This window comes from Callorhinus ursinus, unplaced genomic scaffold, assembly GCF_003265705.2.
Source record: "Callorhinus ursinus isolate GAN/ISIS: 27379988/994484 unplaced genomic scaffold, GSC_fseal_2.0 scaffold44, whole genome shotgun sequence".
Lineage (NCBI taxonomy): Eukaryota > Metazoa > Chordata > Mammalia > Carnivora > Otariidae > Callorhinus > Callorhinus ursinus.
The window spans coordinates 5,411,964-5,432,896 of NW_027397106.1; the positions used below are offsets into that span (position 1 = coordinate 5,411,964).

At 53.6% G+C, this 20,933-nt stretch overlaps 1 protein-coding gene and 1 pseudogene across 3 annotated transcripts; both read right to left on the reverse strand.

The window, feature by feature from the left end:
- Positions 1–2,128: 2,128 nt before the first annotated feature.
- Positions 2,129–5,689, reverse strand: PRPH (peripherin). 3 transcript variants are annotated; one of them, XM_025883038.2, is made up of 9 exons: positions 5,112–5,689; positions 4,641–4,701; positions 4,363–4,458; positions 3,791–3,958; positions 3,564–3,689; positions 3,255–3,475; positions 3,095–3,144; positions 2,780–2,859; positions 2,129–2,527 (listed from the first exon to the last, which is right to left on the reverse strand). In XM_025883038.2, exons 1-9 carry the CDS (start codon positions 5,651–5,653, stop codon positions 2,462–2,464), a joined length of 1,410 nt encoding a protein of 469 aa, XP_025738823.1. In that variant the 5' UTR covers positions 5,654–5,689; the 3' UTR covers positions 2,129–2,461. The 3 variants fall into 3 exon arrangements, with proteins under 3 accessions (XP_025738823.1, XP_025738824.1, XP_073737954.1); XM_025883039.2 differs by having other exon boundaries at positions 2,129–2,530; XM_073881853.1 differs by lacking the exon at positions 2,780–2,859 and having other exon boundaries at positions 2,129–2,530.
- Positions 5,690–15,951: 10,262 nt separating this feature from the next.
- On the reverse strand, positions 15,952–16,409 carry LOC112832379 (ATP synthase F(0) complex subunit g, mitochondrial pseudogene; annotated as a pseudogene).
- Positions 16,410–20,933: the final 4,524 nt, after the last annotated feature.

The window sequence follows — 20,933 nt, forward strand, 5'->3', positions numbered from 1 at the left end:
GCTCCTTGTTACATGAGCTATTTCTTTCTTTTTCTTTTTTCCTTTTTTTTTTTTAAGATTTTATTTATTTATTTGACAGAGAGAGAGAGAGACAGCGAGAGAGGGAACACAAGCAGGGGGAGTGGGAGAGGGAGAAGCAGGCTTCCCGCCGAGCAGGGAACCCAACGTGGGGCTCGATCCCTGGACCCTTGGATCATGACCTGAGCCGAAGGCAGACGCTTAATGACTGAGCCAGTCAGGCGCCCCGATTTCTTTCTTTTTCTTAAAAAATGAGGTATTATGTTACTTGCAGCAGATAGCATCCTGATAGAGTCAGTATCTCAAAATATCCCATCACACCTGAACTCCTGACCTCTGGATCCACCCGCCTGCCAGGTCTTCCTCTTGGCTGCTCCGTAACATCTCACACTCAGTAGGCCTAAAACGGACTGTTGTCTGGGCCCCCTCCTCCCCCTCCTCACGTCTTCCTTGTTTCTGTGGAAGATCCACCATCTGCCTGACTCAAGCCAAAACCTTCAGTCATCTCTGCTATTTATTTCCCTCCTGTCCCCAGTGGCAATGTTTCCTTGGGTGTAGCAGAGTCCCTCCACCCTGAATATTTCTCAAATCCACCCACTTCTCTGCTCACTATCACCTCTTGCCTGTTCCCCTGCAACAGCCTCTGACCTGGTTCTCCGCCTCCTAATGGCTTCTGCACACCACAGCCAGAGTGATCTTTCTAAAATGCAAATCTGAATGCCTCACCCTCCTGATGAAACCATCTTTTTTCCCTTTTCCTCAGGGTGCGTTCGGAGAAAGCCTTCATCTGACACGTGAGGTCCTGCGTGACCTAGCCCTCATGTCATCTTTGCAACCTCAGGGCCACTCCTCCTTTCTGTCCTTCATTCCAGAATGATAGAGGTACTTCCACTTCAAAACCTGGCTCTGCCTCACCTCCTGCCTGACCCTCTACCTAGAAAGGCTTCCTCCTCTCCCTGCTTTACCTGAATAACTCCTGCTCGGTTCAGTGCTCAGCGTCATGGGGGGCGGGGGAACGTTTCCTGCAAGCCTGGGTTAGACGCTCCTCATGTCCCCACAAGGTCATCTTCTTTCCCAGTCACAGCGCTCTTCACAAGGCGGTAATGACCTCCTTGTCAGTCCCTTGCCCCTACCCCAGACTGGGAACTCCTCGAGAGCGGGGACCCTGGCTTACTCCCTGCACGTAGCACAATAATTGACTGACAAAGATCATTTTAAACAAACTCAGAAATGGATCTTGACTTGAAGGCAAGGGCAGGATGGAATAGAGTTGGAGGGCATTGTAGAAGTGGACATTTTCAAGCAGGGCGGAGAGTGAGGGTGGCAGAATCTGATTTGCTAGCCAAGTGTGTCAAGTAGGTTTAGGTGGGTGGCAGGGCAAGGCCAAGGGCAAGACACCACTGAGGGAGATAATGAACCCCGGCAAACGATGATGGTGGCCTGGACTAGGGTGGTGGCAGTGGAGATGGGGAGAACAAGACAGACTTGAAAGAATTAAGAAGTAGAATTGACAGAATTGGAGGGGTAAGAAAAGAAAGGAGAAGAAGATGAGGTGTTCTAATTTGGCAGCAGAAGTTCTTAGTGGTGCCTTCTTCTAGAGTGGGGAACCTCGAAGGAAGAACATGATCGCAGGTGCAGAGGGAAATGAGGAACTCTCCTTTGGACACGTTGAGTTTGAGGGGCCTATGGCACATCCAGAAGGCACCTGGACATTCAGGGCCGCCATAATAGAAGTTGAGAAGGAGTGGATGCAGAACTAGAAGGATAGACAGGCCAAGATACAGGATGCAGAAAAGAAATGACTAGAGACGGGGCGCCTGGGGGGCTCAGTCGTTAAGCGTCTGCCTTCGGCTCAGGTCATGGTCCCAGGGTCCTGGGATCGAGCCCCGCGTCGGGCTCCCTGCTCGGCGGGAAGCCTGCTTCTCCCTCTCCCACTGCTCCTGCTTGTGTTCCCTCTCTCGCTGTGTCTCTCTCCCTGTCAAATAAATAAAATCTTAAAAAAAAAAAAAAAAGAAATGACTAGAGGCAAGGGGGAAGTACTGCTGAGCCCGCTCCCCACAGGCATCCCCACTTCCACAGACACAAATGCACTGGAGATGTTTCTCTTGACAGCAGTTTTATTTGATTCACAAGTGAAACTCGGACCCTGGCCCACTCCACTGGTCATGGGATAATGGCAGGAGGAGAACAGATCTGGGGATCGCCAGCCTCTTACTAGGACTCAATAAAGTGGAACATACAGGTCATATATATATGTGTCAGGGCAGGGAGAGAAGGGCCAGGTACTGCTGGCTGGGTAGGGCTTGGCCACAGGTCAGGGAAGGGGTGACTTGTGCCATCCCCTAGACACATGCAGAGCTGAGAGGAGTAATTCAGTAGAGGTGCTGGGGTCTGGGACTTGGAGCAGGCCTAGGGCAGGGTAGGGAGCTCTGGACCAGTGGGTTCAGTAGCTGTGAGTAGAAGACTTGTCCAGCTCACTGCGCTGCTCCTTCTGGGACTCAGTCACCACCTGCTGGGGCAAGGCATGTGACGGGCACAAACCATTCAGCACCACCCTCCTTTGCTCTCCTGTGGGGTAGGCTGTCTCCTTCTCTAGCAAAACCAGCTGAGGCTCCTATCTGTCCACCTTCTCTATCGCCCTGTCTCCCTCCAGCCCCAAAGACCGCTAACCCGCAATACTCTAACATCGGCGGCAGCCAGGTTGGGGCTCAGAAATAGTGTGGGCAATGATGGGGTCCTGGGCTCAAGTGGTCCATCTCACCTCCCCATCCCGGGTCTCAATGGTCTTGATCAGAACCATCTTCCTGCCGTGGCTGTCCTGAGGAGGCTCCACCTCAGGCACTGGAAAAAGTAGGATGACGGGGTGGAAGAGAGGAGGCTTGCGGTGTCCCTCCTCTTAAGCCCTCCCTCTCATCTCTGAGGGGAGGGGAGTGGCAGGGCTTGGGGGCACAGACTAGGACTCAGTCGTTCCTGGGCAGAATCGATCCCTGAGCAGAAGCATACATAGCAAGAGTCTGGTCGGGGCAGAAGTGGACCAGGGGACAGGCAGATTGGAAGCCAGGCGTGGGAGACTCACCAGTCGTCTTTATGCTTAAGGATGCAAAAGAATGGACCGGCACGGAGATCCTGGGAGCGAAGCAAGGGGTCAGCGACTGGACCCAGGCCCCGCCCCTTCCCTGAACACCCAATCCCTACCACCCCTTACACTCTCACCCTCCAGCAGCCCCGCCCCCTACCTGCTCTCCTCGCCCTCCAGCAGCTTTCGGTAGGTGGCGATCTCGATGTCCAGGGCCATCTTGACGTTGAGGAGCTCCTGGTACTCGCGCAGGTGCCGGGCCATCTCCTCCTTCAGCTGTCGCAGCTCCTCCTCGAGCCTCGCGGCACCCGCCTGGTACCCGCCCGCCTCCAGGGCAAACTGCTCCTCTAGCTCCCTCAGCTGTCTGAGCAGCGCCTCGTTCTGGGGGGGCAGCAGGGGGTCAACTGGGGGAACAGCCTTCATCCTCCGCCCCCCGCCCCCGGGCCTGGGCGCGAAGCCGGGTACTCACCGTGCCGCGCAGCCCGTCCACCTCACAAGTCAGGCTCTGTATCTGGCGTCGGGACTCGTTCATCTCCTGCTTGGCCTGACGCAGGGCCTCGTGGTTCCGGTTGGCGGCGTCGGACAGGTCCGCGTACTGCGGCGTGCGAGGCAACACAGCCGTGAGCTGACGGCACGCGCGCTCCCCGCAGCGCCCCACTCGCCCAGACCCTCCCTCGCCCTCCCGGGCTCTCGCACTTTGGACTTGTACCACTCCTCTGCCTCCTGCAGGTTCTTCGCCGCGATGCTCTCGTACTGCGCGCGGATGTCCCTCAGCGCCGCCGTCAGCTCAGGCTTCACGGTGGCCTCCACCTCGACCTGCTGCACCTGTTGGCTCTCCACGCTCACCTGCAGGTCTCGCAGCTCCTGCCGCCCAGGACAACAAGTTGTCGAGGTTGCCGCGCGGATCCCATGCGGGCCGCGCAGTTCACGCACAGAAAAGAGAAGAAACGCTCGAATGAACAGAAGGGGGCGCCAGGGAGTGCAGCGCACCGAGGACTGCGCGCACGTCCGGCGCCCCGGTGTGCTCCAAGCCCGCGGCCAAGTGATGGAGTGCAGTTCCGCTGCTCGCCACCAGGTGGCGCAGGGGTGGGAGTCAAACCACCTGTAGAGGGCGGGTTGAGGGGCTGCGTCTACCCAGCGAATCTCACTTCTCTTCCCTCGGGCGAGTCCTCCGCTGCATTCGCCAATCTTCTCCAGCGCCTGCCTTTCAGCTCCAATGAGACCAACCTGCAACCTTCGAAGCCTCTATTGACACTCGGTCCACCTACCTCCTCGTGTAGCTTCTTGAGGAACTCAATCTCATCCATCAGAGACTCAATCTTGCGCTCTAGTTCCAGGCGGGACAGGGTGGCGTCGTCCACGTCCTTAAGGGGTGGCAGAGGGGGTTCAAGAGCAGGGAGGGACTGCTCAGGCCGAGGAAGGGCCAGGCCCTCCCTGCCTGTCTCTGGAGGCTTCTGGTCGCCTCCTGGCGCCCACGCTTGTCACCCTAGATGCAAAGGCGGGGGTAGACGTGGGGAGACTGCGCTGACGTGGGGCCCGGGCTCACCTTGCGGAAGAGCACGAGGTTGTGCTCCGCATCCTCCCGCTTGCGGGTCTCCTCCTCCAACCTGGCGAGGAGAATGGGCAGAGGCTGAGTTGCAGGGTCACCGCCCAACCATCCGCCCGCGCACCCCAGGGTCTAGATTAGAGGCTGCTACTGTCCAGGACTCTGAGGAAGGAGGGGTCTTCAAGCTGCCCGACTTTCTCTCTAACGGGCTGGGAGCTGAGATGGCACCCCCTTTATACACAGGGCAGACATAGTGGCTCCTCCCTCCCCTCCCCAGAGAGGCAGCACGGTGGTAGGAGGAGGGCGGGTGTGTGGGGGGGGGGACGGTGAGAGCCCGCGGGCGAGCTTGCTCCCTGCACGCGCCTGGGTAGACGAGGGGAGCCACTCCCTCCGGCGGCTGGGCGGGCAGGGAGCCGAGCGAGGAGCAGCCGCCTCGACGGCCGCCGCCCAGCCCCGGCCCTGCCCCCTGACCTCTGCTTGAGCGCCGCCAGGTCCTCCGCCAGCCCGTCGCGCTCCACCTGCACCCGGTCGCGCTCGCGGCCCAGCAGCTCTAGCTCCCTGCGCAGCTCGCGCAGCTCCTGCTGGCACAGCTGGTCGGCGCGCGCCGGCTCCTGGCCCCGGGCCTGGCTCAGCTCCCCGCGCAAGGCCGCGTTCTGCTGCTCCAGGAAGCGCACCTTCTCAATGAAGTTGGCGAAGCGGTCGTTGAGCTCCTGCAGCTCCTGCTTCTCGTTGCTGCGCGTGGCCAGGAACTCCTGGTTCAGGGCCTCGGCCATGGAAAAGTCGAGGCGCTCCGAGGGCAGGCGCAGGAGGGCGCCCGCGCCCGCCCGGGGGCCGCGGAAGCTGCCCAGGCGCACGGAGGAGCCGGGGGACGCCGAGCCCAGCAGGCGGCTGCTCGAGAAGCGGGAGCTGGACGCATAGGAGTAGGCCCCGGGGGACAGTGAGGGCGGTGGCCCGAAGGTGCGGCGGTAGGAGGTGGAAGTGACGCTGGCTCGGAGGCCCGACGGGTGGCTCATGGCGGCCGAAGATGGGCAGTCACCCCTGGCAGAGCTGGTCCGGGAGCTGGGAGGGAGCTGCAGACCGCTGCGAGGCGGCTTTATAGCCCTGCAGGCTCAGGGGGGGCACGGGCAGCTCCTCCCACTGGCCTGACGGCGGGGCTATGTGGGGAGGGGGACGCCCCACCCCTGCGGAGCAGCAGGAGAGCCGCACCCTCCCTCCAAGGCTCTTGGCACCCTGCCTACTTGATTCCCCCTGTTGCTGGCGGGGAGGGAAGCGGGCCTGGCGACCACCGGCAGGCCTGGGATGGGGGTCAGCACCTTCCAGCAGGCATCCAAAGCGGGAGCCTAGGGTGGGAGGGCCTGACAGGAGCTGGGGTTCCCGCTTGAAAGAGCTGGTAAAAATCGGAGATGTGCAAACGTAGAGTCATTACACTGTCCCCCTGAAATTAATATAATGTTAGGTCAGTTATACAGCAGTAAGAGATAGGGGGGGATGGGAGGCCTGGAGGTTGAAGGGCAGGCTTCTGGCGCCTGAGTGGTGAGGAGGTGGCCCAGGGCAGATGGAGAGTTGGCCTGGCTTCAGCCCCAGGGCCTGTGCCCCCACTTGTCCCCTGAAGGCTAGATCCTGATTTTACCTGCTGTCAGCTACCTCTCTGTTACCACACCCAGGGAGGAATGGGGGACAGGAGGGCGAGCGAGCTCAGGGGGTGGGGAAGGGCTGATCCCTCCGTAATCCCCAGAGCCCCGTGGAGGTCTGCTGCCTGGCGCCAGCTCTGCAGCTAATGGACTGGCCATTTCCCCTCCCCCTCCTCTGGACACTTGGCCAGGGGGTTGCCTGCTGATGGCTCAGCCTTAAAGACACAGCTCCCAAACCTGGACCTACACCAGGCCGCCACAGGGTCGGCCCGGGGGGGGGGGGGCGCGGAGGGTGGCTGGGCCCAGCTCTGGGTCCCACTCCGGAGGGTCTGTGCCCGGCCAGAGGCCGAGCTGAACGAGCCAGTTGTAGGCTGTCCAGCTTTACTGGATTCTCCCTTCCCCCAACCAACGGCTGCTCAGTCATGGGCCTTACGGGAAGCAAAGTGATTCCTGAGGTAGGAAGGGGAGGGGGCTGAGGGCAGCAGCTGCTGCCAAGGCTGAGAGATGAATGGACTGGCAGGAACCGGTTACCAGTATTGAGGAGTTCAGGTACCCAGGGATGGGCGGGGCTGGATGGGGAAGAGATGGAGAAGGAGAAAGCGTCCATCGCTAGTGGTCCAGGGACTGAAAGAGGAGAGAGAAGGCCCCAAAGCAGATCCACAAGCCTGTGCACACAAACAGATGCATATGCATAAGAGCACTACATCACCTATAGGCACACACATCACACAAACACACAACCACACATCCCTTCCGGCCCTCCCCCGCCCCAGTTTTCAGGAAGGCTGACGTCTGGCCTTTGCATGTCTGTGGCTTCCAGAACTCAGGCACAGGCCGCCCCGGAGCGGACAGAGGCAGCTCAGGTGGTCTGCAGGAGCCAGGGTGCTGAGGCCCGCTGGGTTTGCCAAGAGCCATGGGGCTGCCGCCGCCGGGGACTCCAGGGCTTTCCTGCTCGGACAGGTCCACCTCAGACAGGCCCTGAGGACTAGAGCTGGGCATCTGGGGAAGAAGGTTTGGGACTCCAGGCTGGATCTCTGGGTGAGGGGGTGAGGAGGGCGGCTCCTTGGCCAGCCAGCTCTTCAGCATTGCAGGGCAGAGGAACCTCCCCTCCTTTGTGTGTCCTCTGAGATGGGCCAACGCCCGCCTGCTCACATCCCTACCGCCTTCCTTCACGTCTCCTCTCCAGGCCCCTCCTTCCTTCCGGGCCATTAGTCTCTCCCTGCACAGCTGCCAGGTCCTTCTCCTTGATGGGTCTGGTTTGGTTGCCAGGGGAATGGGGAGAGGGAGGATGGGAGAGAGGGAACGGGATGGATAAACCCGGGCCTGTCCCCCTGACTTCTAGGAGTGGGGAGGGGTGCGGCCCAGCCTGGGCTGGGGGTAGGGGCTTGGCGGCTGTCGGGGGGGGGGGCACGCAGATGCTGGGGAAGTGTTGGTGCTTTGTGCCACAGCCCTAGGCTCTGAGCCCCAGCTGCCCTTGGCCTGGAGCCCCATGGACCCCAGCCCAGGCCCTGCCCTGTCCCTGTCTGCTGTCCATGGGGAGCAAACTGGGAGCCTGAGCTGGTCCTTCCCAGGCTCTGTCTTTATAGGTCACTGCTGGTAGATCTGGGCCTTTGAGCGTCGCGTAGAGGCCCCTTGGGCTGAGCCCAGGCAGTTGCAGGTGGAGCTCCCAGCCTTTCGCTGCTTAAGCTCCCAGCTCACCACCCCGGTGCCTCAGAGGAGAGGGGACCAGGGCCTCCTCAGCGGGGCTCAGGGAGCTGTGGAGGGAGGGAGTGAGGTCGGGGCCTGGGTGGGGGAACCAGGCCAGCCAGCACGGGAGAGAAGACTCCCCCGCTTACTCAGAAAGAGCCAGGAAGAAAGGTAGGAAAGGGTCACAGTTAAGAGCCAGGGCTTGGGCATCCAGCTGCCAAGCTTCCCATCTGACTCTAACATTGTGTGTTGTAGGAATTTAGGCTTGTTACAATGCCCTTCCATGTTCCCCAGTAAAATGTAGATAATCGTAACCTCTACCTCATACTGTTGCTGGGAGGATTAAATACTTAGGACACATATGATAATGGCTGAAATGTAAGTTAGTTTTACTATTATCATTCTTGATCTCCCAAGTGATATTGCCAGCTGCCGAATGCAGTGAGGATCTGGACTTCTCTTGGAGTGTCCCCGCTAGTGGCTGAGAGTGGTTCTGGACCCAGGGCGGAAGGAGCCAAGGACTGCCTGGCTGATCTTTCCCCAGTGTACTGATGAAGACATGGACTCTGGACAGACCACCTGGGTGTGATCATGGCTCCTCAATTTAATTAGCTGTATGCTTTTGGGTTTGGGTGAGTGATTTCTCTCTGTTCACTCCATTTCCTTTATCCATAAATGGGGCAATAAGAATTGTACCTTCCTCATAGTATTGGAGGATTAGCTGAGTTATAATATGTGAGGCACTTAGTGCATGGCACGCGATATGTGCTGTACAAGGATTAGCCAGCTGCTCCGGTAAAGGCTTGGAGAAAAATGACAATTAGATGCATTCAGGGGTTTGTCAGGAAGGTGAGCAATGAAGTTTACTGGGAAGTGCTACCGAACAACAGGCCAGGGACTCAAAGCTGGATGAAGAAAGGGTGTGTTGGCAGGTGAGGGTGGGAGACTGGGAGAGTAAAGAGGTCCATAGCTGGTCTCCCAGGCAAGGCCAAAGAACAGTCCTAGTACAGGGGGATTGAAAGAGGTACCGAGAGGGTAGGAAGTTGTTTTCAGAGAGTGAGATGCATGAATTTGTGATTCTGGAGCTGGGGTATTGATGAGTGGTAAGATTTCCAGGGTGTTTTTAAGGGAGTGGGCAACGGAGGCTAAAGTCAAATGAAGGAGAAGGTCATGGGAGAAGAGATCAGGCCACCAGCCTGGGCACTTCTGAGCTGTGTGACCCTTGGCAACTTACTTGTCCTCTCTGAGCTTCCATTTCTTCATCTGTAAAATAGAGATAATGACACCTCCATCCCTGGGTGTTGTGACATGTAAGTGAGATCTAAGTACTTCGTGTACTACTTGTGCATGAAGTAATTGGCATGTCATGAGGCTCATAGCAGGTGCTCAGCACTGTTGATGGCCTTCTTCCCCTACCGGGTGATGGGGAGGAAACAGACACAGAGCACCCATGCCATAGCCCTGATTACTTGTAATGAAGTGTCAGCTGGGGTCCCCCTGCCCTTCAGAGATCTAGGACTGGCTCGACCTCCAGTCCACATCCTGGGGATAGTCCAGTGTCATCCTCAAGATCTCTTTGCCTTCCTAGTGCACCCTTTACGCCCCTAGCTCCAAGTCCTGCTTCCCCTGTACTGGCTGACTATCCAGCCGATTCTCCGTGGTGCCCAGATGTGGAACTTGGCACCATCCCGTGGTTCTGTGGGTTCCTTTTCCCGTCACTTAGGTAGAACTCAAGGCTCGGAGGGACAAAGTTGCCTGTCTGAGGTTGCACAGCAAGCTAAGAGTGGCTCCCTCTGCAGGAAGGCACATCCTGATGGGTCAGGAGCTGCTGATGTTCTGGGCTCTGGCCCTGTAGGAGCCAAGATGAGCCTCAGCCGGGAGGATTCCGGCTCCACACTTCTCAAAGTGGGTTCTCTCCCAGGCTGGCCCAGCCACAGGGTCCCCGCTGACTGACTGGCTGCACCAGGGTGGAATCCCTTCCCCATTATCTCCCTCTGGGGGCTCCACTCCTCCCAGTTAGGGGGCACTCTGGGCATCTTTTCCATCCCATCATTTTTTGCACTGTATCATATAGTAATAGCTAACACTTCCTATGTGGCATACATTTTATACATGTTATTATTTTTAATCCTCCTAATCACTCTACAGCACAGGTACTATTATGATTCTCATTCCACAGTTGAAAAAACTAAGGCCCAGAGAGGTTAAGCAACTTGCCCAAGGTCACACAGCTAGAAAACTAGCACTAATCTGTTTATATATCTGACTCCCCCATCCCTGACAATATGATCTTTGAGGGCAGGGGTCGGGTCTTAGTCACCTTTGTGGCTGTGGAGTATAGCATAGGATCTAGGTCAAATAAATGTTGGTTAAACTGAAGGGAATTCTGAGGCCCCTGAAAAAAATCTTTCCCATGATAGCTGGTCTGGAAAATAAAGAGAGATGTGTTGCTGCCACCTTCTGGTCAGAAGCTAGAATGACATGTTTGCAGTCTGAACACATCTAAGACTCAAGGTTCACGGAACATTGAAATTTGGGGAATTCACCATTATTGGACCTTCTTTCTATAGCTGAGAAAAATTCATAAGGGTGTGTAAAATAGAATAGCAACACTGGTATTAGGAGTTCAGAGCCCTGATTCCTAGGAGCCTCCTCTATACCACCCCAGCAGCTCCCACCGCCAAGCAAAAAGCCAGGGAGGCAGGGCAAAATCTATTCTCTTCCTTCAAACACCACCCCCAGCACCCTCATCTTCTCCTGTGTTCACCATCTCCAGTCCTGCCCCATCCTAAAATCACATCTCCACCTGCCTTCCTGACCTTTCCAATCAGCTACCCCTCAGCTGGAGAACAGGAGAGCAGCTTACGGACATGGAATGCTAAGTGAATGTTCCTTCTCCCTGCGTGGCCTGAGGACTTGACAGAGTCACCTGAGGGACTGTTAAAAAGTAGATTCCAAGCCTCCCCCAGGTCTCCTGAATCTCTAGAATCCGCATTTTAACAAACTTCCTAGGTGATTTTTAATGCACACAAACATTTGAGTGAGTTCCGGGATTAAGTCTTTTCTTTAAACTGTCCATCTTTTTTCCCCATTTTATTTTGAAGAGTTTCAAACCCAGAGAAAGTTGAAAGAAGCCTGCTATAAACACCACTCTACCTTTCTCCTGGACTTACCAGTTGTCAATATTTTGCCACAATCCCTTTGAAATTAAGATTCAGGCATCATGATATTTCACCCCCAAATACTTCAGCATGCATCTCCTAAGAACAAAGATATTTTCCTATGGTACTATTAACCCACTCAAGAAATTTAACATTGATAGAACAATATTATCTAATAAATAGTCCTATTAGAATTCCCCCCAACTGTCCTAATAATGTACATCCTAACTATTTCCCCCAATCTGGGATCAAGGATCAAAAATTGTTTTTGGTTGTCAGCTGGGCAGAGGGAAGAGCCAGAGCATAGGGGTAAGGCTGGGATGAGCCTGGCATGTTTGAGGAGTTAGAGAAAGGTCGGTAAGGCTAGAGCAAGGTGGGTGAGGAGAGAGGGAAGGGTGACGTTAGAGGTGTGGGAAGGAGTCAGGGCATGCCGGGCTTTGTAAATCAGAGTAAAGAATTTATAGCTTATTTTATTTTAATGCAATGAAAAGCCATTGGAGGGTTTTAAGCAGGGGAATGACTTGATCTGATTTATGACTTTAAAAGGTCAATCTGAAGACAATTTCAGAATTGGGACATTCTATAGTACAACAATTCCTAGACTCTTTAAAAAGTCAGTGTCATTTTTCTTTAAAGATTTTATGTATTTGAGAGAGAGAGAGTGCACAAGCGGGGGGCGGGCAGAGGAAGAGGGGGAAGCAGGCTCCCCGCTGAGCAAGGAGCCCGATGTGGGGCGTGATCCCAGGACCCTGAGATCGTGACCTGAGCCGAAGGCAGACGCTTAACAGACTGAGCCACCTAGGTACCCCAAAAAAGTCAGTGTCATCTTTTTAAAAGGTGGGCATATTAATTTCCTAGGGATGTCATAAGAAATGACCACAAACTTGGTGGCTTAAAACAACAGAAATTCATTCTCACAGTTTTGGAGGCCGGAAGTCCAAAATCAAGATGTTGCCAGGCCTGTACCTCCAAAGGCTCTAGGGGAGAATCCTTGGTTGCCTCTTCCAGCTTCTGGTAGCTCCTGGCGCTCCTCGGCTTGTGGCCGCATCTCTAATCTCTGCCTCTGTCTTCACATGACCTTCTCCTCTGTGTCTGTGTCTTCTCTTTTCCTTCTTATAAAGACACTTGTCATTGGATTTGGGGACCCAGTTAATTTAGGATGATATCAAGATCCTTAACTACATTTTGCAAAGACCCTTCTTCCAAATAAAGTCACATTCACAGGTTCCCGGATGCTGACATATCTTTTTAATGGGCCACTCCTCAACCCACTACAGTGGGAGATTGTTCTAGACGAAAAAAGAGACCAAGATATACCACAACTAAATGCAATGTATAAACCTAGATTGGGTCCCAGATTTGAAGGGGGGAAAAGCGCTACTGTAGTAATTTGTGTATTATAGGCTGTGGAATGATTATTCTGTTTTTAGGTGTGAAGGTGGGAATATGATCGTGTAAGGGAATGTTCTTGTTCTTGGCAAGTGCCCACAGGAGCACCTTTAACAGTAAAGTGTCCTGACTTCCCAGGCCTTCTTTCTAGTAGGTCAGTTCCATTGTCTTTGATGCTGTTGTGGTGCAAGGCAGAGGCTCTGGCTACGGGGTGAGTGAGACCATGGAGCAGGTGCCGAGTTAGTCACACCGCTTATCAGAATAGAAACTAGGCCCTCACCTTGGCCTCCACTTGATTCTGCAGGTCTCTTGGAAGGGACTGTGCCTGATGAGAGCTTCTCCCTACTCCCAGGCAGAGGATGTTGTCTCCACAGTCGGAGAGACCCTGGAGCAGAAACTTCCCTCCTCTAAGCCTATGGTCTCCACATGGAGTTGGTCTCGCCAATCAAACATGGGTGCATGGGGTCCCCTGACCTCATTTCCTAGGAGCTCCCCCATGGGCTCAATGCCTTTCGGTCAGTTTACAATTGGTAGGTCATTCATTGGTCAGTAGGTCCCTGCGTGGGGAGGAGGTAGGGCCACCCCATGTGAAAGGATGAAGGTCAAGGCAGGAGTTCTTCCTGGGCCAGCAGATAATGAGCCCTGTAGTCCTGAATAAGCCTGATGCTCTGGTCCGACAGCACGATCAGTGAGAACATTCTGTGCTGAGTTGATTCTAAGGCCCTGAAGGATGGCGGGGATTTGGATGGCTAAACTCTAGGGAACATGAAGAACAACAGCGCCTTAGTGAGGCTAGGGCTGAAGAGTTTTGTGGGAAGGCTGTGGGCATCCTGAGCAGGTGGGACTGGTTTATGGAGGGCAGGAAAGCTAGGCAGAGGGGTTTACATGCAAGATGGCTCATGTTGCAAGGAAAGAGCACCTAACCACAAATCAAGAAACCGGGTCCCAGGCCTGGGCCAGTCACTGGGCCGTGCTGTCCACATGGTTAAAGAAAGGGGTTGGCTTAAATGATCTCTGACATTTTTTCCAAGCAGATAGGTTGTTGTGGAGGACTCAAGGAATAAAAGAAACATTTTTAAAAAATCATGGTGGGTCTCAGAGCACACTGCTCCCCAGGAGCTTGAAGCTCTTCCTTCACAGGGTGATGTGCCAAGATCCTCTGGATGAGGAGCAGCAGTCCCCATACAGAGAGGGGAAGAGATGGGAAAAGCAGGGGCAGCCTGTCTTGGGCTGGTACCAGAGCTGGAACATAGGTGTGATCTCATCTGCAGCTGAAGGATCCACTTTCAGAGTAGACCACAGTCAGGGAGTCCAAGGAGGGCAGTGATGTCCTCCCTAAACCCCAACTCTCTGTTGATTCAGAGTGCCCGAGAGGAGGTGTGGACTTGGTGCTGGCCCACCTGGCAGACTCCCTTCCTCCAGACAATTTCTATGAGCCCTTTAGTCTGGTCCTGCGGAAGGTGAGAGCAGGAAACTCTGGGGCACCTGGCACTCCTCCCCCACTCTCTAAAGAAGATGCTGTGGTGGGAGGCGGTACTTATAGTTCCACGGGCTGCGAAGACGCGGGGGGGGGGGGGGGCTGGCCAATGGCCTCAGCTAGAGGAGCCCTGGTTGCCCCTTCTCTAAGCAGGCGCAGGCTGGAGCACACACGCACGCCCATCGGAGGAGGCAGGACAGCGGTTCCTGCCTGTCAGGCCAGCTGCCAGGAGGCTCCTTTCTGCAATCAGGACACCCTGCCATCCATCTCACCCTACCTCCTGTGGGGAGAGGCCTGGTGACAGCTGAGCAGTCAAGTTCAAGGAGTCCGATACCCTACAAACTGCCCTGCCTGCAGGCCACGCAGACAGTCCTCTGACAGCCGGGCCCAGCCGGGCCTGCGCTTTGGGAGCCTGTGCATCAGCTCCAACTGAGCCAGCCCGGTGCCCCTCTTCTATTAGGTAGTATGCTTTTGGCAGGAAGCAATAGAAAACCCAACTCAGAATGTCCTAACAATAAGGGGATTTAAAACCTAATGTGAGACAGGAATCCATCAAAATCTTAGAGGAGAACACAGGCAGCAACCTCTGTGACCTCGGCTGCAGCAATTTCTTGCTAGACACGTCCCCAAAGGCAAGGGAAACAAAGGCAAAAATGAACTACTGGGACTTCATCAAGATAAAAAGCTTCTGCACAGCAAAAGAAACAGTCGACAAAACCAAAAGACAACCAACAGAATGGGAGAAGATATTTGCAAATGACATATCAGATAAAGGGCTAGTATCCAGAATCTATAAAGAACTTATCAAACTCAACACCCAAAGAACAAAGAATCCAATCAAGAAATGGGCAGAAGACATGAACAGACATTTCTCCAAAGAAGACATCCAAATGGCCGACACACGAAAAACTGCTCAACATCGCTTGGCATCAGGGAAATACCAATCAAAACCGCAATGAGATACCACCCCACACCAGTCAGAATGGCTAAAATTAACAAGTCAGGAAAGGACAGATGTTGGCGAGGATGCAGAGAAAGGGGAACCCTCCTACACTGTTGGTGGGAATGCAAGTTGGTGCAGCCACTCTGGAAAACAGGATGGAGGTTCCTCAAAAAGTGGAAAATAGAGCTACCCTATGACCCAGCAATTGCACTACCGGGTATTTGCCCCAAAGATACAAACGTAGTGATCCGAAGGGGCACCTGCACCCCAGTGTTTATAGCAGCAATGTCCACAATAGCCAAACTATGGCAAGAGCCCAGATGTCCATCAACAGATGAATGGATAAAGAAGATGTGGTATGTATATATAATGGAATACTACTCAGCCATCAAAAAAAAAAAAGAAATCTTGCCATTTGAGGGGCACCTGGGTGGCTCAGTCGTTAAGCGTCTGCCTTCAGCTCAGGTCATGATCTCAGGGTCCTGGGATTGAGCCCCACATCGGGCTCCCTGCTCGGCGGGAGCCCTGCTTCTCCCTCTCCCACTCCTCCTGCTTGTGTTCCCTCTCTCGCTGTCTCTCTATCAAATAAATAAATAAAATCTTTAAAAAAAAGAAAAAGAAATCTTGCCATTTGAAACAACATGGATGGAACTAGAGGGCATTATGCTAAGTGGAATAAGTCAATCAGAGAAAGACAATTATCCTATTATCTCACTCATATGTGGAATTTAAGAAACAAGACAGAAGATCATAGGGGAAGTGAGGAAAAAATAAAACAAGATGAAATCAGGGGCACCTGGGTGGCTCAGTTGGTTAGGCGACTGCCTTCAGCTCAGGTCATGATCCCAGGGTCCTGGGATTGAGCCCCGCATGGGGCTCCCTGCTCAGCAGGGAGCCTGCTCTCCCTCTCCCACTGTGTTCCCTCTCCCTCTGTGTCTCTCTCTGTCAAATAAATAAAATCTTAAAAACAAAACAAAACAAAACAACATCAGAGAGGGAGATAAACCATAAGAGACTCTTTTTTTTTGATACATTATCTTCTTTTATTCAAATACCAGTCTGATCACACATGGTCCAAGAACACTCAAATAATAAGCCACATATAAACAGATGTTAAAGATTGGTCTTCAAACATTATGGCCAATGAGGCCACGCTTGCCTATGATCTCGCCAGCATAAAACCACATCCACACCTCGGTGGCCACCAAACCATTCAGCAGAGCTTCCTTAACCGTGAGCTGTTTGAAGCTACCAGTTTGAGCACTCTTGACTATTTTTTTCAGGCTCTGAATAGCTGTAGGGATCTCAGCAGGGGTTGGAGGAACCAGCTCAACCTTGGCATAGTGCCAAAATGTGGCCAGTCGAGGCTTTGAGTAAGTCACGGCAGCGTTCACCAGCGCCAGGGCCTTCTCCACGAGGTTACGGACAAACTGGGCCATAGTTCCAAGCTGGAAGGTCCGTCGCCCAGCACCGTAAGAGACTCTTAATCATAGGAAACAAACAGGGTTGCTGGAGGGGAGGGGGGGTGCAGGGATGGGGTAACTGGGTGATGGACATTAAGGAGGGCATGTGTTGTAATGAGCACTGGGTATTATATGAGACTGATGAGTCACAGGCCTGTACCTCTGAAACTAGTAATACATTATGTGTTAAGTAATGGAACTTAAATTTTTTAAAAAAGAAAAAAGCAATAAGGGGATTTTTAATCTCACATAATGAGAAAGCAAGAGGCAGAGAAGTTTCAAGGCTGGTTAATTCAGGGGCTCAACATCCCACCAAGAACCTAGGTTCTTTTCCTCTTTCTGCTCTGTCACACCCAGAGTGTTAGCTTTTGTCCTCATGTTTGTCCCCTCATGGTCATAAAATGACTGCAGCACCATCAAGCATCATGTACTCATGCAATAATATCCAAGTATTGCAAGAGACAGAAAATCCTTTCCCTGCATTCCTTTTCAAGAGCAAGGAAATTTCTCTAACAACATCCTCCCCCCAACCCCAACCAGCAGACGTTACCTCACCTCTCATTTCCGGAACTGCATCACGTGCTGCTCCCTTAGCCAATCCCTGGCTAGAGAACTGGAATTACCTTCATCGGCTGGGGCGAAGATTCACCCCGGTGGTGGAGAGGCCCAGCTTGCCCTGATGCCCTCGGGTGCCCAACACCTGAACAGAACCAGGCTGTGTTGGCAGGAAGAGCCATCAGCTGGGGTGGCTTTGGGGTAGATGCGTAACAGTGGCGGCCACATGTGACAATCTCTTCAGACGTGGGGCCCATACTGCCTTGAATTAGGCTTGTGCCTCTGTGACCTATCTCTACAGCACGGGGAGGGAGGTGGGAGACAAAAAAGCTAAATATAAACCCTACGGTATCCAGCACAGTGACTTGCACCAATTAGGTTCTTGGAAAATACTGAATGAGTTAAACTGAAAAATGGAAATGATTGTTATAATAGTATAATGGGATGTGATTACCTTTGCCAAGGGCATTTTAGTGTTAGTTTACTGTCAGGCTAGATATGTCCTGTGAGCCAAATGAGGTATTTGGTAAGAACAGAGTGTGGGGAGGGAGGTGAAGGGTGACAGCAGTGACCCTGAATTTACACCCACCTCCTGACCCTCAGTGAATTAGACTAATGCGTGAATCTAGACAAAACTCTTGTGTAATTAGGATAGCTTTACATTTTGTTCTCATTTGAAAACGAATGAAAAAGAAATCTTCTGGTGGTGAGACAGGTGTTTAAAAGCATTCTGTCTTATGACTCAAGAAGACAAGCCTCTAGCAACGGTCGCTGCTGCTGTTTCTTTCCTGCTGCAGACTCAGAGGGAACGGTGGAGGAGGGAAAAACCGTTTTCCCAGAACCCACTCAGGACTGACAAACTCCGACACCAGGCTCTTGAACAAATGGGACAGTGACAGGCTAATGAGAGTCAGCAGAGAGGACTTCCTCCATGGGGGAGAAGCTGGGAACCTTCTCCACCCCAACACGCGGGGGCTCTATTCCCTTCACCTTGTGCTGCCCTGGCATTGGGCTCCAGGAGCGCTCTGCCTGGGCTGTCTCTGCCGGCTTCACCTTGTGGCCTTGGCCGACAAGAGCTGACCATCCTGGCCCCGGTGCTCTGGGCGTGAGCTGTCCCGTCCACACGGTGGCTGGTGTCTTGTCAGGAGTCCGGGCGGGTGGTAGCAACTCTCTGACCACGAGCTGAGAATGGATTCGCTGAGTTCAGAGAGAGGCCTGGACAAAAAAGCCCCTTCACTTGGAGAAGCTACAGCCTGGACAGTGGGAACCGGCTGGCCTTGCCACTCTGGGTCATCCTGCCGCCACTGGGCTCGGAAATGGGGCTCCTAGAAAGTGATCCGACGAATGCCCCAGGCAAGGGCTCCGGGCAGGGGCTGGCCGCGGGTGGGCTTCAGGCCCAACACATCCCAAGATGTGGCCCTCGTCCTCCCTGGGAGACTACTCGGCAGAGTGGAGTGAGCAAGGGCTTTGGAATCGGAGTTCTGGGGTCAAATTTTGGTTTGACCTCTTGTTCTGTAGCCTTAGGCTAGAGATTGAAGCTCTCTGGGTTTCAACTTCCTCAGCTGTGGAAATAGGTATAACATCACCTCCAAGGGTGTTGTGAAGATCACGAAACACTCCTACTCTGACGGAGCCTCCCCTTCCTCCCACAACCCACTCAGAGTTGCCACACACTTTCCAGAAGTCAGAGGCCTGAGGACGGACTCTCTCCAAGCTCGACCCCACTGGCCACAGAACACAGAACAATAAGTGGGCAGCCTGCACGTGTCCCTCCTGGTCATTCTCCCCTCACCCCAGCTCAAAGCAGCCATGCTTGGGCCCACAAGGCCCTCAGTGGCCAGCAGCCTCCACGGGGCAGAAGCAGATTGCTCCTCTGGTCAGGTCAGTTGAGGGCAGCCTAAGCCCTCTGTCCACACAGCCAGAATCTGGGGCCCCAGCCAATCTCGAAGCCTGCACTCCGAGCCTTTCTCCATTTATCCCCATCAAACCTCAGCAGCATCAGCCGTGGCAGCCGTTCTGAGTCCAGACTTTCCATTTGTGCTCAAGGGCAGATCAGATGGTTGTCAGCCACAGAGCAGTGACCTAGACCTTGGGGTATATTTGTTCTTGCTGCAGGCTAACTCTATTCACTCTCTCACCAACACAGGAGGGGAGAAAAAAAAAATCATTGCAAGGACAGATCCCTCCTCAACCACTGGCACTTTGCTCTTCCAATTCCCCAGGCTCTGTTCCACTGGAATATTTTTTCTCAACTAAATTCTTCTCTTTCACCCCCACACCATTGTGGCTGCTTAAAGGTTTCCAACCTTTTTCACGTCTTGGCACATGTAGAAAATAATTTATCTGTAAAGGCTTACTGAGGTCATTGGAGGGGTCGTTCCTGGTTAGGGCTGACTGGCCCAGGGGCTCCAGGCTATCTTCAGGTTTCACCAGGCTGTTTTGAAGACTGAGGGATTATACTTGGCAACCCCTAAACCCCATTCTCAGGGCCCTGTGCTTGGGAAATGCTGGCTTAACGAATGGACCTCTCAGGTACCACGGGGTGTCACACTTGGCTGAAGCTGGATGATGTATCCACTCCTTCTCACATGTGAGTGCCCAGTGTCTTCCAGAGCTCAAACTGTGGCAATTGGCAGATCTCCTAAATTGGGAAAACCTCCAGGTGCCCCTCTGGTGGCTGGACTGCCTGGCCTTTTGGAGGTTCATTTTCATCCCTGACCCCACATGGTCTGGCTGCCAGAGGAATCTGGCCCATCCGATAACCAGCAATAGCTGTCTCTGTGCTCAAGGATGGGGCTGGGCTGGACCTTGCTGCCTTGAAGGGCGTTTAAGACCATGGCCGCTCTCAGAAGAAAGCTGTTTGGAGGCTCCCAGGGCACTAAGTTGAAGCACCTTGGGCAGGAGGCAGTACTGTGCTCCCAGAAGGAATGTGCATGTTTTTTAGATGCTTTCCTCAGAGTCAGGGGTGAAAACACCAGTGGGAAAAGGAAGAAGGGAACGGAGCCCCAGTGGAATACAGTCAGTCATGGAGCCAAGGCGAACACACCTGCAGCTCTGTAGCAGTCCCCATCTCCTGCCACTTGTGTGACATACCCACTCGGGCCAGCACCCAAGCACCCAAACTAGCTCCTCCCTTCTGCCTGAGGCCCAGCCCTTTCCACTGCTCGGTTCCACCTTATCGGCCACACTACTGGTCCCCGAGTACCCATCACCACGCCGTCCAGCCACTCACGACATTCATGCCTTCCCTCACCCTCATTTCATCAGGAACCACCCTGCTTCTAACATGTACTTGGAAGAAGGTCCGAATTGGGGATCTTCCCTCTCCAAGCTTTCCTACACACACACCCATCATTCCATTTTCCTTCTTTTCCTACTGCAGCTATTCCCCAGGACATAAATTGGGTCGAGTACCAATACTGTTAACAACTTGTAACTACTGCAATTCTGTCTCAGCCAGCTCCTCTTTCTCCAAGCAGTAACTTCAAGTGCAATCGTATTTGTCATTGTAGGTTTTGGCTAAGTGTGGAATAAATCAGCACAATTCCAAGCCCTTCCCACGTGACTGTAAGACATTATTAAGTCCTGATGGCAGTAGTTTCGGTAGCCTGAGTCTTGGCCCACCATCTTGAATGGCCCCACCATCTACCAGCTAGGTCACCTAGCCCCTTGCTACTTCACATGTAGTCCCAGCACACCAAGAGGAGCTGGAAACTTGTTAAAAATGCAGTGTCCAAAGCTCCCCTTCAGATGTGGGTCTACATCTTAATATCTACATGTGATTCACATCTACACTTAAGTTTGAGAGACACTGGCCCCATCTGAGCCTGTCGCCTTGCTTACAATAGGATTCTGTCACCGCTCATCAATCCAGGTCTGCAGTGAACAAACCACTTCGCACAGTGCATGGCACACTGAAGCCACCTGCCGTGTCGATCAAATGATTGGGCAGATCCTCTGCCAGCCTCCTCCCTCCCCAACTGGCCTT

Coding starts and splice junctions, on each gene's coding strand:
- PRPH (XM_025883039.2), bottom strand. CDS start 5,653: ATGAGCCACCCGTCGGGCCTCCGAGCCAGCGTCACTTCCACCTCCTAC. Junction 3,476..3,563: donor TGGACGGGCTGCGCGGCACG/GTGAGTACCCGG, acceptor CTGCCCCCCCAG/AACGAGGCGCTGCTCAGACA. Junction 2,860..3,094: donor CTTAAGCATAAAGACGACTG/GTGAGTCTCCCA, acceptor TACTTTTTCCAG/TGCCTGAGGTGGAGCCTCCT.